Below are 18,193 nucleotides of genomic sequence, written 5' to 3'. Positions count from 1 at the left end.
TTTATTATTAACCATCTACTTCATTTATTTTCACTTCGGTGAGAAGCAAACGTAACATGAGACACTGGAATCAGGGAGTATACAAGATTGGCCTGTGTGAAGGCAACAAAGTACAGCAGAAAAAAATACATGGTTTTGGGAAAGTAAGGCAAAGAAATGAATGAAAAACAAGTTGACATCGCGTATTGTTGGCGGTGACGCTTAGCATTTGGAATTTTGCTGAGGAATTGTAAAAGAAAATTGAAGAGTTTGTCATAATAAGGCACGAGCGACAGATGCATCTCGATGGATGCGATAACAACTATGTTTGGTGACGAAACGAGAAAATTCCAAAGAAAAAATAGGATTAAAAAAAATGTGAGAAAGGCAACGAAATAATTGGACGGAACACTTAATCGCAGTCATGGGGCGTGAAATTCGTACCGATTACGAGGAATACAGAACTAAAATAGAAACTGAGAAATAGATGATACTGCGTAGAAAATAAAAGCGATACTATTCGGCCTGTCTATACTGCAGATACTTGTCTACCGGCACACATTGGTGGTATAATCAATAATACAAAGCAATATATGTCGCTGCAATACTCAGATATTATACAATGGCAGATTATATTGGGATATTGCAGTATATAAGAGATGTGTTGATTGGTGGGATTTCTGCCATGCAGAATGTGGAAACTTCATTAACTTGAAGAAGGGGGACAACTTGTAAAGAATTCATTGCTGTATATGTTATTGTAGCTTGTGCCTGTTGTGAATACTTTCTTTGTACAAAGGTGAAACTTAGAAGTGGAACAAAAGACGCAGTACGGGAACACAGCTGAAAGGAGGAGATTAATTAGATGGTGTTCATTGCTGCCGAATAAGTATCTTTACAGATTGTATTAATGTGGATATTATTCACCCATTACACTGTTGCAAAAAAAACAACAATAAAGCTAGAAAGCTATGGCTCTGTAGACGGTAAAAAACCTATTACATTGTTTTGCAAAAAAAGAGTGAAGTATTGTACTTACTCGTTGTGCGGAAATTCGAAGACTCTCTATCGACCTCCAGCTGCAGATGTGTGGGGAAGATTTAACATCTAATAAAAAAAACTATTTTAATGAAAAGTTTTAAATTAAAATCTGGGCTATCCTTCAATTCTTTTGTTCTATTCTATTTAGGCAAGGTGCTTGCCAGAAGACCTAGGATTTAGGCAAAAGTTGGCCCATTTATTTCTCAACAACATTCAAACTACTTATGTTCATAGTATGAATGAATGTAACATAACCACTTAACGTACACAACATAGAGTTTTCGCAACCCTATAGATTTACTTACCTTATAAAGCGATCTTTGAAAAGCTTGTAGTCTTGCCTGGTGCATGCTTTGGGCATCTGCATCGTTTATAACCTGCAGGTAAATCAATTATTTTACAAATCAGAACAGGTTTCGAACAGAAATAGCAAGAGTTTCGAAATACTTTATTTACCTCATTGCCGCCAGTCATCATCTTCTGGACAGCTTGCTGGTATTGCTGCAACAACGCTGGGTTGCTCATCAGAGCATTTGTGTATTCAGAGGAATGATCGGCTTCTGTTATGTAAAATATGTTCGGATATCTGAATATAGGCTACTTTACATGGGCATATGTAACAACTAATATTTATTGGCAACACTTAGACCAGGACTATGTGTTGCAGATTGGTTCCAGGCTAGAGTCGCACTATTGGCATGAATATGAAGCTGTCTGGGTGTTGGGGTAATGGGCCAAATTGCCCAAAGTCCCAGGTCCTCTACAACGACCTCACCCACATAGAATACAGGACTTATGTTCCACATCTGAATACCACAATACCAACCTTCTTTATCTGGTGTTGTTGAACCTGAAGCTTCATGCATCGCTGTATCTGCGGCGTTTAAGCTTTCGGCGCTCGAAAGCCGACTCATCGTCTGCGCACAGCTGTATTCAGCAGAGCTTGGTGTCAGACTTGACGTACTGGAAGGTTCTGCGGCGCTGCTTTGGACGTGATTGAACAGAAACTGTTCAGAGTGTTGTGTATCGCTCATTGGCTGGTCTGCCATGTAAGAGTTATCGAAACTACCATGAGAAGAACTGGGACTGCTGTTGTAACCTGTAAAAGATACATTATGTCACCATTAAAGCATCACCTTTATTAAATTACATCTAGGATATTGTTAAATTACAGTTACATTTTTGTATTAGGATGTAAAGCTGGGGGGTCAAAACAATCACCTTCGCTTAAAAAATTATGGTGAGAAGCTACCCTGACACCCCTGAAGTTGGAATTATGTTATCGTCGCTCTATAACAAGATATACTACAAACTTACTGTGTCTTGGTTCATTGCTTAATCCAGAGTCGGAACCCTTCATCAGCTGTTGTAGGTGGATGTGTGAGAAGGCGTGCTCTCTCACTTCTGCAGCAAGCGAAAATCGGACGATTGGGAAGCATGTTGGACATTCAGTTAGTTGACTCCTATGATAAATGTATGAGTGTTAAAAGATTTAAAATGACCAAGTTGGTTTAAAATGACCAAAAAGTTGTTAAGAATGAAACTTACTGGTCAGAATATTTGTCTTGGCAATCTGGATTCTGCAGTTTGTATTTCTTTTCCTTGGCCCGTGCGTTTTGGAACCAAACCTGTTTTGAAATGTTTAATTTAGTTGCAAATTGTGAGGCTAATAACATTATATTGAAGCAATGTATCTTGTTTACTGCAGAGCAGGACAACGAAAAAAAATGTTTTAACACAGGTGTTATGTTTCATACACTTCGTGCCGCTGACGAGTTACCACGTATGTAACTTTGTGGATGACTCACAATTTAGTCAATCCATAAGGTACCACTCTGTTGAAGCAATTGCAGATCTTTGGTCTTACTTACTTGAATAACTCGCTTAGGCAATCCAATCTCACTGCCCAGCACTTCACACTCAGTAAGGGATGGTGTCTTGTACGAGCGGAAGCAACTCTTCAGAGCTCGAACTTGTACAGATGTCATCTGTGTGCGATATCTCTTTGGAGTCGCGTAGGTGCCTTCTGATAATAAAGAAAGCCATAACATTTATGCCTATTGTATTGAAAAGATTAAAATATAGTAGGTTGGGGAAAGAGCGTCACTGTTTTAATTCTATTTTATGGACCCATTTAGTAGTAAAAAAAGATTATTTACAGAATTATGTAACCCTATCATCAACTTTAAAAGAGTATTATTTATTGTTAAAAACACCATCTGGACATGAAATATTATTTGCTAAGGGTGTCTATCTTACTCTACAGTAATATATGTTACACTTACCATTCATATAAGCAAGGAACTTTTGCTTGCTGGTTGGTGAATGAGGAGAAATTGCAGCAGTGTCAGAAGTCTGGTGGGTAGCCGATATATCCTGTTGGAAAGATTTATCCTGGCTTTGTTCATTGCCAGTTTTAGATGAAACAGCAATATTTGATGTGTTTTTCTGGGATGTTGAGTTAACTGGAGGTGGTGTTGAAATATTTTCGCTGGATCGTGGAACAATTTGCTGGTTTGTTTCGGTGCTCGATGTTGGCAACTGCAGAGCAAGTAGTGGGCTCGGGTCGATGGATTGGTAAACTTCTTTTCTAGATGCGTAAAGTGCAGCTAGCTTTTGTTGCAGATCAAGAGTGGATGGCGTGTTCGCATTGGCGCCGCCAAACAATTGCTTCAAACTGTTGATGTGATTTGTTCGAGCTGTGTCAGCATTGTAATTGGATTCTGAATAAAACACAAGAAAAAGTGAAAATTGTACTTATTTATCCTTGCTTAGTGGAGGTAGTCGTTATAACATGGGTGTTCTGTTTTATGCACCTTGTGCCTGCTTACGAGTTACTACATATTAATATGTAACTTTCTGGGTGAATATTGTTTTGGAAGGATACATAAGCCGACAGGAGGTAGCAGTGCCAAGCCTCGAACCCACAACCTCTGGGCTATAGGCAACCAGGTCAAACAATTTTTAAAGTGAAGGTAGTGGATTCAGGATGTGTATCATTACCTTTCAGGAAATTATTTTCTTGTTTTGGTTTCTGTGTTTGGTTTTGCAAGCGCATCGGTGATGGAGCATTTTCATGCATGCTGTGCATTGATTTGTTTCCTTGGTCGCTAGAACTACGAGAATTGTCGAATTTTCTATAATCTTGTTGAACCGTGTCTCTGTTTATGGCTGGAGATTGAGAAAGTTGGGGGGAACCAATAGCGAGACGCATCTGTGGGTATAGAAATTACAGAATTAAATAATTATAAGTCTGGAAATAATAATAAGTCTGTAAAATAATGATAATCAGAGTAGGTGAAATTTTATCCTTTTTAGGTAAAATTAGGTAAAGAATGAAGAAGTATAGAATATATACATAGTTACACTAGTTAATAGTTATTACTGTTATGTAGCAGTTAGATGTAGTTAGGTTTTGCAGAATTAAATGTAGGCAGGTTAGGTAGGTATACTATTAAAAACAGACAGTTGTGATTTGATGAAAATAAACTTAATTTAAAAGTAAAATAAACTCACTTTTTTGTCCGCAGGTTCATCCTTGGACGAATGTTCGTTGTGTCGCACTTGCATGTGAGTATCCAGCTCAATCTTGCTACGAAACACCATCCTACAAAGTTGGCAGAATTTGTACTGAACCTGCCCGCTTGAACATCTTGCTACAGACGAACGGAATTGGCCTTTTCTTTCCCGGGCGCGAGTGTTTTGGAACCAAACCTGCATTTAAAATGTGTAAAACATCCATAGATTCTGATTAACTGGTAAATATTTAGATCATGCTTCTATACTATATGGGTGATGCCTTGTAAGAGTACCTAGGATTTAGGCAGGTTTTTGCCATTACATTATAAAGTATCAAAGATTTAAACCAGATGACCAATTATATTAAAATTTTATACAATTACATTATAATGCATATCTCACCTGTACAACTCTCTTTTTTAAACCAACAGCTTCCGATATTTGCTCGATTATTTTACGACTTGGACTCGAATCCACAAGGTACTGTTGGTAAAGATATTCCAATTGTTCTGGAGTAATTGTTGTTCGCAATCTTTTTGGGTCTTTACCCAGTGAATCCCGTTCATCCATATACGCACCTGCATGGATACAATAGTAGAGCAATAAGTCTTTACAATACTGTTTGGAACATTCTGTTAGGTCATTTGCACTATACACCTGACAGGGTAAACAGATCTACACTGGATTTGTCTACAGTGCAGTAATCAATAGGCATTTTAATTTCATTTTAACAATGTCAACTTGAATTTTCTAAAAATTAAAAAAAATATGATAAGATGACAGTTTGATACATTCTTTGGTCAGATTCTTACCTTTTTGTCGCATCATGCTGTTCTGAACCATGGATGGGCTTGTGGAGGAAGAGGAGGAGTGAGAGAGAGTGGGAGAAGTTGATATTTTCCTCTTTGCTCCTCCCATGGGTGGAGTGACCAATCGCGAACGAATAGTGCTCGCCTTGTCGTCTGAGATTGTTCTTGCTTGATTTGGCAACTTCTGTTCGATACTATGTTTCATCCATGGCTGTTGGCCATTCCAACCCAACTTATCTGTGTTGTTGGACCACGAATCACTGACAGATTTTTCTTCCACCTTCTTGTCTTCGGTTTTCTGCTCATCCCCCATTAATCCTTGCATGTACATGAAGCCGTACTGCCCGAACACTGAAGCGACGTTGGCAGCGAGATGGACTTGTTGGTGAGCTTGCCACTGTGGGATTGTAGCAAAGGATAAGTCACAAACCTGGCATGGAAAGTTTGACTTTTCTTTGTTTTCTGTGTTTGATGAAGTTCTAGAATGACTCTGTGGGTTGCTGTCATTGCTAGGTGTTCGTGTGGAAGTTTTGAAAGATTCTTGTAAGCTTGGAGATTGCTTATCTTTTGGTTGAATGTTTTTTCCGACTTCATTCATTGATTTCCTTACAAAATTGTCCAAATCAGTTTTGCTACCCTGGGTCAGGAGTCGAGCTTTTGCGATCGCTTCTTCTACAACAGGTGATACTGGTCGGTACGATGTGGCTTGGATTGGCTGTCCTGGTGATATATTTACATGTGGCTGCTGGCTCTGCTCAAAGTTCTTCCTTGCTTTTTGTCGAGCGTTTTGGAACCAGACAACAATAACACGAGTGCTCAGGTCAAGTGTTTTGGACAGCTTGTCTAAATCATCATCTTTTGGGTAGGCGTTCTTATCGAAGAACTCTTGCAGTACCTGCAGCTGGAAGTCAGTGAATCGTGTTCTTGGGGTTCTTCTGCATCCATGCGACGATGAAGAAGTTTCGTACGAAGTGTCCAGGAATGAAGATCCCTCAGAGAAGCTTTGAGGCCAACTTGGTAAAGATGGATGTAGGGTGGGCAGACTCGATTTGGAATCCTGTGGAAATTCCTGCCCGTTGCCTTTGGGTGATTTATCCAACACACTAGGAAGGCATGGCACAAGGGAAAGGGCATCAGTGAACAATGCTTGGGGAAGCTGCTTTTGTTCCATTCCTCCAACACGTATCGTCCTTAAAACATCCTCCGATAGTTCTTGTTTCATTTGCGCCTCCACTGTGCTTACATTCTGTGCGAGCAGGCCTTCGTTTTCCTTCTTCTCGTTGCTGTCAGGTTGTTCACCTTCGTCAATTTGAAGAGGAGTAATTTCCATAAGCGAGTCTTGGACCTCAGTCTTCACTTCAAAACTCTGTTTATCCGGACTGCTTAATTTGCTTGTGTTTTCTTGATCCTTTGGGGTGGGTGCTGTGGAATCTTGAGCTGTGGTCTCCTGCTTCTCAGGTTGTGTCCTATAAGCATCCTCCAGACTAAGCAGAGGTGGGATGCTGAAGTTGTATGGTGAGTCCTTGGACCGCTGTCGCTCCTTGAACAAAGTGTTCCGGAACCAATGCTTGATAACTTTCGGTGGCAGTGAAGTTTGGGATGCCATGTCATCTATCTGTGTCTCGCTCGGGGAATTATTTATGTCGAAGTTGGCGCGAAGAACTTTCAACTGCTCATCTGTGATTCGAGTGCGAGGTCGTTTGATCGGGATTTCAACGGTGCTCGAATGAGCGTTGTTCTGGTGTTGGGGTGGGAAATGAGGAGCTCCCTGCATCTTATTCATCTGCTCCTGCTTTTGAAACAAGTCCAAACCAGTTTGTGCTGGATGACTGAAAAGTGGAGATTTACCAGACATTTCATCAGGTACCTGGAAGCCTGGTGCTCCGCCTGCCAAACTGAGTTGCTGTATCTGTTGTACAGCAGCTGCATTAGCCAGAAGCTGGTAAGGTGTAAGACCAACTGCCTGTGCTTGTGCTTGTAGTAAAGCAGAGTAGAGGTTCATTGAAAACATGTTTTGATCGCCCATAAACATTTGCCGTTTTGGTTCGTTCACAGCTTTGGATTCTGACGGGTCTTGAGCATTTTGTTGCGCGTTTAAAATCGCTTTGACCAGCATACTTTGTTGTAATTGTTGCTGAAGGGAAGTCTCTTTCAACGCATCACCGTCCAAGTTGTTTGGCAGTGCAAACGTATTTGGAGTTTCGGTATTTGGCTCTGGACTTTGCGACATAACAGCGCCGATTCCTGCATTATCGGTATTGCCATTTTCCAACTTATGGTCATTCTTTTCCTTGAACTGGTCAGTGTACGCAGCAGCGAGAGACTGTATAGCGTTGGTCGGCACGCAGACGCCATGAGCGACTTCTTCATGTGCTTTTAGCACCCACAAGCCAGTAAACTCTTTCCCACAAAACCTGCAAGGCTGGGCGTCCTGTTCACCGTCGTTTTCTGGAGAGACTTCCTCAGGTTTTGGATGAGAATCTGTATTTTGTTGCTGTTCACAATTATCACCACCATTCGTGTGGTTATCGCAAGAATCCTTCGCGTTTGAATCGGCCAACCACATCTCTTGATTTATACAACTATCGTCTACAGAGCCTCCCCATTTCTGCTCCAATCGCCAACTCTTCGCTTTATTTCTGTTCTCTGGACTTCTGTTCTCGACGTAATGCTTCGCTTGCTCAAGCCCATACTTTGAGAGTAGATGTTCACACGCTCTGCTCCTGGAACCGCTGTCGAGGGGGCAAGAACGAACACGGACGCGCTTATGCTTAGGTGCTTCTCCTGACTTGCTTTGTACGAATAACGACCTAACATCTTGAAGTCTTCCGCGTGAAACTTGTTCGCTGACAGAAGCAACCAAATCCGGACAGGATTTTGACACCAGATCGAGATCATTCAAAGCAGATTCTGATTTGTTTTCGTTCCGGGAGATTGTTTCTTTGTGGCTTTCGGACGCTAGATGGCGGAAGAGATCTGCTTCGTTAACATACGTAACTTCGCATGGGTTGCAAGCATAAGGCGGTTTTAATGCTCCTGATGTGGGCGGTTCTGTAATGCACGAAATTATGTTAAATATAAAAAGATAACAAATCCGGTAAATGCAAAAAATAAGGTAAATATAGTACGGTGGGGAAATATGGGACACCCATTCATTTCATTTTCTCGTCCGATTTGGTAGTAAACAAAAAAAAAATTAAAAGTTATAAAAAATATAAATTAAATAAAAAAAAATTATAAAACCGTATTCTTAAGGTGTCCCATCTTGCCCCACTGTACTATATAAATATTCCCGATAAAAACCATTTAAACGCAGACGTACCTTTTGGTAATGTCTCGGTCGTAATTTCCGAATTCGTGTTAACGTCTAATGTTTGTACTTCCATTCCAGCCATATTCTCGTTCATCGTCAACGAGGTGTCCACTTTTCTCTGTGAAGTTGAGAAAATAATTTAAAAATATTTAACCACAAAGTTACACACGTGGTAACTTGTAAGCGGGCACGAGGTGTATAGAACAGAACAGACTTTTTATAAGAAATATCATTGCCCCGCCATGCGAGGATAAATAAGTTACATACGTGGTAACTCGTAAGTGGGCACAAGGTTTATGAAACAAAACACCAATGTTATAACGACTGTCGTGCCACGCCGCGCGAGGATAAATATATTCGTGTTTTTAGTTTTACTCAAGTTACTAAAATTTGAATATTAAATTGTTAGCGGGTATTGTAAGCTTACCTCTGCTGACTGAGCTTCCTTATCTACGTTGTTGTTTCTTTCCGAACAATCCGCGCTGTTTGAGTTTTGGTCGCCTAAGGAGAAAAGGTTTAATGTGATTCTTTTATGTGGCGAGCTTTCGAGGTTAAAAGGACATGATATAATTTCCACGAACCTGATTCACCTGTGACGTCACAATTATTATTCGGATTCGGGGGTTTCCCATGAACTTGGACGAGATGAAGTTGAAGATGAACTGTGTCCTTCAACACGTCCTGTAGGAAATAGAGTTATTTTTAGAATGGCGCCCGAAACGTGAGAAATGGAATTTTTGGTGAAATGGAGCAAAATGTTATAGGGCGTTGGTTGCTTCGTGACAAACTCGAAACCGCGGTTGGACGTGACCGTGACATATGGGACTATTATAGTACTATCTATGGCTATAGGTTAACAAGGATGCCGTGCACATAATGTCCCATATTTCCCAATCGTGTTTGTAACAAATAACAACGGTATTTTAAAGTCTCAAAGATACGGTTTTAGAATTCTGTAAATATTCTTTGTTTGTACCAAATGGGCCGATAAAAGAGAATGAAAACATGTACCATCTTACCCCAGTCTACACTACGTTAGTTTACCTGGCATATTGGACATTTGATCGGTGGCTGTGAGTTATGTTGTGTCAAAGTATGAAGTCGCATTCGATCCTGGTCGCTACTTGTATAGTTGCAATATAGACACTGTAAGTTTTCTGCCTTCGCCTTAAAAATAGGAACTTTATATTAAAAATGTTTAAAATCATGGACAGAATTTATTAGACACCCAATAACATACATTTAAAAAAGCTTTATTTGTGTCTTTAAATACAGGGGGGGGTCTTATTAACTAAACAACGGAGAAATAGGAATAAGTCGCAAAATAACACTTGTTGTAACAACACTTGTTAAAACACGTTTTACAGGTGAAAACTACTCAAGTAAAAGTCTCAAATAAAGTCAAGATACAGTACATGTAAACTTACTTGATCGTGATTGGGTAATTCTTTATCACGTGACACGTTTGAATTGGCTTCCGTCATGGAAACGTCTGCGAGATAAAATCGGTGACGTTAAAGCAATTACGTGAAACATGGGGGCATGAGTTTAGTCACGAGTCAATTTAAAATTTACACCAAAAGAAACTGGAAACCTTAAATTCGGCTAATAAGCGTTAATATTAGTAACCGGGGAAATGGAGATAATTAACGATGCTAACCTAGTGGCTCTACTGCGATGACGTCATGTAGTGTCGTCATCGGTGGGTTGTTATGGTTCTGGAGTTGGTTCTGGTGCTCGACAGACTGCATGTGACTCACCATTTCAACCACGTGCTGCGAAAAAGGAAATTATGGATTTCGTTCGAGGGTAAGTTATAGCCAACTTTGGGTATGCACGTATTTTCTACATTAACGTGAATTAGTCGTTGTCACCAAGCTATTCCGTCCCGGCCATTTTAGAAACTTGATAACACGTATATCAAAATCAACTGTTGTCTTTCCAATCTTGTCTTGGACATATATTCCCCAAAAAATTCTACTTAAAATTTTCAACTTTCACGAAATAAAAAAATGATATAATTGCATCGTATATGGTGAATAATAAACGGTAGTTTTTCAATCAATATGTACACCATAACAATTGATATTTTACATATTCTTGAGTTAAACACCTGTGTTGTAAACTCCTTGCAAGCCAAACAACGCATCTTAAATTCTCCCGAATCTTTTTCCTTGTGGCTTCTCAACAAAGCATCAAGATACTGTAACAACAAATATCCTTCTATTAGCAAAAATATAGTTCAGTGGGTAAGATGGGTACCGTTACATCATGATGCCCAGCGTTTCCTGGTCGATATTTTAACAACTAACAAGGCTATTTTGAATTCGTTAGGATACTGTTATATAATTCTCTAAATATTCTTTGTTTACTACCGAATGTGGCGGTAAAAGAGAATGAGAAGATAAAGATGGACCATCTTACCCCAATCTACGGTGTTTTAAATTTTCACAACGATTGAGCATGCTTACCTGGCAAACAGTCAGCACTCCTTGATGTTGGTCCGAAACGATGTGAAGTTTCATTTTTTCGAGACTGCTTGATACCAAGCGACAAGTGTTGCAGGAAACACTCTAAAATATTAAAACTTAATTATTAAAACTATATGGCCTATTCGCGGAGCGTATTGTGGTTATAGCGCCTGACTCAAGAGGATACCGGGTTCAAGGCTCGATACTGCTATCCCTGGTCAAGACACCCAACTGCTTAAACTCGATGGTTCCTCATGGGTTCTACAAATTATCAGCCATACATAAAAAATAATCACTTAAAAAGTTTCGTACGTGGCAACTCGTAAGCGGGCACAAAGTGTATGACACAGAACACCCGTGTTATACTGTCGTTGCCCCACCACGCGAGAATAAATTAGTTAAATTCCTCAATTTGACCAAGTACATTTTTTAAACGCTCTTACCTGTGTTATGTCCCCGGAAACAATATATGGGATCATCCATTCAGTGATGCTGCCGCCTTCTCTTACATGAGCGATAAGGTTAAGTTTCGACGTGTGCTTCTCGGTCTTGCAGTGCAGATTGAAGTTGGTTTTGAGCTGAAATTATTTCAAAGTTATTTAACCAATATTCAAGGTTGAGTTGGTCGAGACAAGATAAAAACGAGAAATGTCGATGGATATTGAATTTCATTAGTTACTTGGTTTGGCTGATAATCAGTCGCAATGTTGTTATCAAGTTTTCAAGTTCCTTAAGTTCCGGAGCGAATTCGACACATTTTAATAATCGCAATTCGCTCACGTATGAAACCTTAATTAAACGAAGCGGACTAATAATTAAACCCGAGGTACTGCTTCTGTAAATCAATGGCGGACGAGTAATTAATTTTAAAATTAAAACCGGTGGCTCTCTGGAATTTAATTACATTCAAGCGGGCTTGTGCGGTAACGCTAACGCCAATCGCAATACGCGGGAGTGATTTTTTGACTAATTGCTTATTCAACAACGAAATGAATTGATCGCTGAGTAAAGCGGTTGAATAAAGGGCGCTTTGAGTGGAAGATTTGACGTGTTTGCTTTACTCATGTCCGTCAACTGTCGTCAGCAGGTTCTCAGCTAATTGCTGCGAATTAGTAACTCGTGTTTACTAGCTTAAGGAATGCAGCAGCACGTAGAGAGTGCTTGTATTTATGTATTACGGCGAGTCGCTTATCAGATTTGTTTGACATTATATTTAAACGCGCTACATGGAATGCTACACCATTGGCAACATCGGCAAGCATGAAAATGGATTTCAGCTTCGTTCTAAATTGGCTTGGACAAAACGGTCATGCGATTGCGTCGTGATGTGAAGTTGTAATCGAAGCACCCGCACGGTATGTCAACGATGCCATGCGCCTTGGAGGGGAAATTGTTGATTAGGCGTTACTAATTGTCATTATAAACCTGTATGAACCAAACTAATTAACTGACGCCGCCGCAGGCACGGGCACAACACAGAATACTGATTAGCCCAACAGTTTCCGCTTAAAGCCTGGTTCTTCAGTTGCAACGAAACTGATCGACATCTTATCAGCAAGTATAGGCTGCGGTTGTGGCGGCTTTACCTGCCACTGCTAAATACATGTCGAGATAAAAAAGCAAGTTTATTTTTGTTATCTTCGGTCGGTAACTTCGCGGCCACTTTCGCAGCTGATTACAATTCCCGATGCTATGTACGTGAAAGCGCGGTCTGTGCCTTGGCGTCGCTAAAAGAGGTGAAAAACCACAGAAAGGTCGCTTGCAAGTGGGGCTGCGTCAATTAGCGCGTTAATTAAGCGCCCGAGCTTGTCACACTAAAAGCCTCGACCGCCAACAGGCCGGATTTTCACAGCACCGGGCCACACACCCAGTTCGCCATGTTTACAAAGAAATGGCGCCATTAACCTAAAATCGTTTGAATTGACAGGCTGTTAGCCGGTGCGTGTCCATCAGGCAAACACACTTATACAGAGAGAAAAACCATGTAGGCGGTTTAACGTGGTGTGGTATACAAACGCTGATTAAGGAGATTGGTTTGCAAATGGCAAAGTAATTAGTTAGTTTATCAGCTGCATACCAACGTGCTCTGCTATTTAAGTTAACCATGCTGTAGCCTAGATGTGCTAAAAAAATACCAAGATCTTGGAATTGGGGGTAACAGGGCAACTCTAGTATAAATCTCAGGCCCCATGGCGTGCCGCAGTTCAGCACCTCACCCACTAAGAACAAATTAGAAGATCATTGAATACACACCGGTGTTGCATATTTGCAGAGCTTGCAGACGAACCCTTCCCGGGGACTTCTCGTTACCCACTCGCTGGATCCCACATCGTTTATGACGTCACAGTGCCGTGTCTTCCTAAGATGACGTTCGAGATCGATCAAGTCGTCGCAGCCGAAAATTCCACACAAACCGCAGGAAAATAACTTTGACGACGTTACTTCACCGGAGCGACCCTTTAAAAACTAAACATTATTAATAGCTCTCCAACAAGTGGAATGTTTTAAGTGTTTACCGAATGTGGCTTGTAGCTATAACAGTGCCTGCATGGCACCACAGTACGAACTTTAACTTACAGATAAGGTGCTCCTTCCGTTGTTTTCTTCCAACGAGTTGAGTATTCGGTTCCACATGGGACTTTGGCGTGCAGGTTCTGGTTCGACTTGCTTTTGTACCGAATGCCGAGTATTTGTGTCCGCTTCAGATGACTGCGCCGAGGCTAGCTTCTGTTGTATACTTGATGCAGCAGCTGCCATCATTACCTATGAAAAACAACCTTCATTTCACTTTCCCAGCGTTTTCAGTCTCACTGATAAGCCTTTTCGAGGTGCGGCCATAACTCGCATACAACCTCAGTATGTGGCTGTTACATTATCGTTGATTAGGGTGGCTGATATAGGCTCAATCAATTAACTCATATTAAAAAAACAACCGCAGGAGATTATATTCTGATAAAACTATACATTAGCCTGAAATAACGTGTTAATGGGTATTCTAATCACACCCGCAAGTTCCATTATCTTACTCTGCATTTGCTAGGCCAGAGGTAGCGACGACGAAAATAGACTGACAACAACAATACCCCAGAATGCTTGGGAAATATTCGTCTTTTTCAGCAACACAAAATCCTAAAATCACCCTCAAAGTTACACACGCGGTAATTTGTAAGCGGGCACGAGGTGTGTGAATTTCCATTGGTGTACAAGTTGGTGAAACTAATTTTTAGTTTCTGAATATTCCACATACCTGCTGGTACTGTTGTGCAAGAAACAACTGTTGTTGCTGTGAGATGAGTAATTGTTGTTGAAGATACTCAGCTTGGGCGTTCCTTATGTGATCAGCTCCTTCACCTGCATCTCCCACGTGCTCGCGGAGATTCTTGAAGGCGGCCGCATAATATTCCATGAGACCCATAGGTGAAGATGGGACCATTGCAGAATTAGGTTTTCCGCGATCGTTGCGACTCTCTATGCGAAAGGAAATTGGATTAGTTCAAATATACACCATTGACCCAACCAAGTGGTACTTTATGAATTGTCTATATTGACAGACATACGGTAAAAAAATAAAAAATAAAAAATAATCATTTCCCCGCAAAGTTACACACGTGGCAACTCGTAATCGGACACGAGGTGTATGAAACGAAACACCTGCGTTATAACGACTGTCATTATAACCCGCCACGCGAGTATAAATAAGTTAATTTTATTCATACCAACGTTTCAGTACTTTTTTCCAAAACATTTTTTAAAGCAGTAATTTAACTAAGCCCGGCCTACCCAAACATACACAAAGTCACAATGCTTACAGTTTCGTTAAAGCAATAATTCGGCACAAGAAGCAGTTGTTAAACTAACCTTGTTCTCCTCGAGAAATTCCCAGCAAACCTCTCTCCATGAGCGCCACATTCTGTGCATGTTTCTCACTCGTCATATGAATGCGAAGATTCCGTGCGATGCTCGTCTCGTACCCACATACGTCGCATCTCCACTTGTTTCCGGACCCCGACTCCCTGCGTCCATGGGAGGATTTTGACTGAATCTCTTGACCGGATCGACTGGAGGATCGTCGACGACGATTCTGACTTGATGACTTCGAGTCCGCTAACGGACTTTGTCGGTTTTGAGTCGGGGAGATCGAACGGTTTAAGGATCCTTGCTGGAACTATGCATATAATATCGTTTAAATTTCATATCGTTTAAAAAACAAATTACGTATATTAGGCAGGGGTAAGACGGTACATTTACCTTTGTCGTCCCACTTTGTATTAAACGAAGAATATTTACAGAACTATATAACCTTATCCCCGCGACTCTAACAGAAAGTTGTTAAATGTTAAAAACACAATAAAATGAGATGTAATGTGCTTACGGTATCCATCTAACCCCACAGCTCTATATATTATTAGTCTTTACAACCAACCATACGCTACCTTTGCAACTTCGTCTACGGATGGTGAATCGTCACGTGTCTGGGGTCTTGGTACGTAATAAGTTGACGTAGCGACCCCTTGCCGAATTCCCTCTTGTCTGTGCTGTAGGGATCTTGCGTTGTAAAGATGTTTATCAGACTGCATATGGATGCTTAGGTTGCCTTTCGTTGTCGTCGAGTAGTTGCATACCGTACACTTGAACGGCTGTAATTACAAGTTTTATCATCACTATATTTCCCATCTAAAGCTTACTATTCAGTTACCACTACACACCAATTTCGGAAATCGTTAATATATTGCTTGCCTAAAGGCAAATAAACATAGAACGAAACCGGTGACAGCTGTTTCTTGTCGCTAATAAAGCAACCGCTAAATTTCGAGGTAATCCATAATTAACAATTCCCACACGGGCTACGCGTGATTAAAAATATATTCGAGATTGAGTCTCGAGATGGCTACAGTTGCAAATACTGAATACGAGTCAAGAATTAACATATACACCATAGCACTTACTTGACGATAAAACACGGAGAATTTTAATCAAACTCTTATCCATCTTGTTTTAACATAAATATTTGCAGACGACCAAACCTTAATTAATGTCAAACAATCTAATCCGCGTGGTCTCTGTATGTCTTAACCGTCAAACAGACTTGGCAGCAAACTTAAGTTTGCGAATCGCAATTTTGTTGCTTAAACAATCACCTTATATCCACATGAGTAACTCTCTCCCCTCGATAGGCGAGGATGGGGTTGGTTCGAGTTGCAATATCCACAGTCAGTCGTGTCTTCAAGGTGTTTTTCTTTCATATGCGCCTCTAAAGTTTGCCTGGCAGGAAATATGAAAGAGTTGGCTATTGTCGATTTAGACCTTAGTAAATGACCGTTGGTTAAATTAATCATCGATTCGTAGCATAGATAAATATTAGCTCAAGGTTTTAACATTTATTGAACAGTAATCGCCATACACAAACTATTTCAAGTTATAAGCATATAGTAGAGGGGGAAGATGGGACACCTTTAGCACTCAGTATATCAACATTATGATCGTGTTTTTTAATTCTTTGATTATTCTTTGTTTACTCTCAAACAGAACGAAAATATTTCCCCATCTTCAGCCTGCCCTACTATATACTATATGATATGTTAAAAGACAGTCATTCCGATCAATACCTGTACTTATAATGCCAATTGCATTTGGGACACTTGAGCGTTTTGCATGAGTTCCTGGATTGGAAAAGAGACATTGGAAACATCGAATCAGTTGAAGATGTGTTCATTAACTCGTTTCCACCGGAATTCATTATCTGCTAATTGTAATACTGGTTTAGTTAGATGTTTTTATGTAAATAATCGTTCAACGGATCTTCTGGTGTGAAAAAACGTCTGGTTTCTTGTAAGATAGCAGACGAAACGTTGGAAATGCACTACGTTTGAAAGAAGTTTTTACATTGTGCCAGGTAGTAGAAGTAACAGAATATTTTAGGCAGTTTGAACTTTAGCTTACCGACGATGGCGAGTGAACGTGGGAACTTTGATACGTAGCTATGACGTTCGTTGACTTGGGTGATGGTGACGTCATAGAATGCTGAAAAAAAAACATTAAGATAGAAAAAACTAAAATATGCAGCAGTGTGGGTGTTGGGGTGATTGGCCAAATTTGAAAAAAATCTTCGACAAGGACTATGCGATATAAGATAAACCTCAAATGTATCTCAGTTAAAATCTATTTACTACTTACTTTGGCTTCGATATCGGACATTCTTCTTTCGGGGGAATTCCCGGCACCGGAAAGTGACGTCACAGTGCCCTCCGTGACGTCACAACGCTTTTGGTCGTGGAAATCTGGAACATCTCGTATTACGCTGTTAATGAACAGCTCACTGCGTGACGTAGAGGGTGACGTATGCACGCTTATGGGGGTGGGAGAAGCGACAGCGAATGACATCACGATGCGTGATGACGTAGCGATACTTTGAGATGACGTCACGGTATGGGAAAGATCCAAAGCAGATTCACTTTTCGCATTATCGCTTGGAGTCGTCGGTGGGTTGGTACAACCGGCTGAAATGTTGGGGTTAGTGGTGGATGGCAAGTCTTCCTTACTTGTCTTCGGGTTCTTAGAAGTTACAGATTCAGATTCACCGGGAGATAAACTTTCAAGCTTGTTCGTTCCGCTATAACTATCTCCCTGAAAAGCAATTCGATGGTTTTAATACGTCGCGCACGAGGTCATAATCAAGTGCCCGAAATAACCAAGATTAGAAGAGATATCAAAGAAACTGAGGCTGTTAACTCGAACTAATTGAAAGAGCAACTGGAAAGGCGCCCACGGCAATTAATGCACGCAATGGAATCGAAATTAGATTGCGAATTAGAAGCCCATTGCGTTCACATAGAAATTGCATTACCAGTGGCCACATGAAGCGAAACCTTTACCCGACCTTATCCCCGGACCTTCCTTACATGAAGGTTGGAGGGCTTATTAAAGTATGCGCGCACGCCGAGTAATTGGAAGTAGGTTCAACACATGCTGGAATGTAAGTTAAACACGCCACCGTGTAAGTGATAGTAAATACAAGAACACCGAACATAATTCTAACTCATATTTATCTTTTTTTATATTTC

The 18,193-nt window shown here is 40.6% G+C and overlaps 1 protein-coding gene across 6 annotated transcripts in view; it reads right to left on the bottom strand.

The window, feature by feature from the left end:
* Positions 1-18,193, bottom strand: part of atbf (transcription factor ATBF) — a 28,840-nt gene continuing 10,647 nt past the window's right edge. The window contains exons 5-35 of one of the 6 annotated variants that reach the window (XM_026833552.1): positions 17,307-17,756; positions 17,073-17,153; positions 16,739-16,875; positions 16,271-16,394; positions 15,566-15,769; positions 14,991-15,297; positions 14,380-14,600; positions 13,710-13,895; positions 13,386-13,598; positions 11,576-11,710; positions 11,133-11,234; positions 10,775-10,864; positions 10,322-10,436; positions 10,089-10,153; positions 9,706-9,828; positions 9,243-9,342; positions 9,089-9,162; positions 8,671-8,779; positions 5,352-8,399; positions 4,942-5,117; positions 4,537-4,734; positions 4,024-4,234; positions 3,306-3,743; positions 2,892-3,046; positions 2,569-2,648; positions 2,338-2,483; positions 1,847-2,119; positions 1,477-1,580; positions 1,326-1,397; positions 1,019-1,086; positions 1-822 (exon numbers count right to left, since the gene is read on the bottom strand). In XM_026833552.1, coding sequence (XP_026689353.1) covers positions 1,045-1,086; positions 1,326-1,397; positions 1,477-1,580; positions 1,847-2,119; positions 2,338-2,483; positions 2,569-2,648; positions 2,892-3,046; positions 3,306-3,743; positions 4,024-4,234; positions 4,537-4,734; positions 4,942-5,117; positions 5,352-8,399; positions 8,671-8,779; positions 9,089-9,162; positions 9,243-9,342; positions 9,706-9,828; positions 10,089-10,153; positions 10,322-10,436; positions 10,775-10,864; positions 11,133-11,234; positions 11,576-11,710; positions 13,386-13,598; positions 13,710-13,895; positions 14,380-14,600; positions 14,991-15,297; positions 15,566-15,769; positions 16,271-16,394; positions 16,739-16,875; positions 17,073-17,153; positions 17,307-17,756 — 7,779 coding nt within the window. In that variant the 3' untranslated portion in view covers positions 1-822; positions 1,019-1,044. 6 annotated transcript variants of the gene reach the window in all.

This window comes from Ciona intestinalis, chromosome 3, assembly GCF_000224145.3.
Source record: "Ciona intestinalis chromosome 3, KH, whole genome shotgun sequence".
Lineage (NCBI taxonomy): Eukaryota > Metazoa > Chordata > Ascidiacea > Phlebobranchia > Cionidae > Ciona > Ciona intestinalis.
Note: the sequence above shows the minus strand (reverse complement) of the source record. Positions and strands in the feature narration are given on the sequence as shown.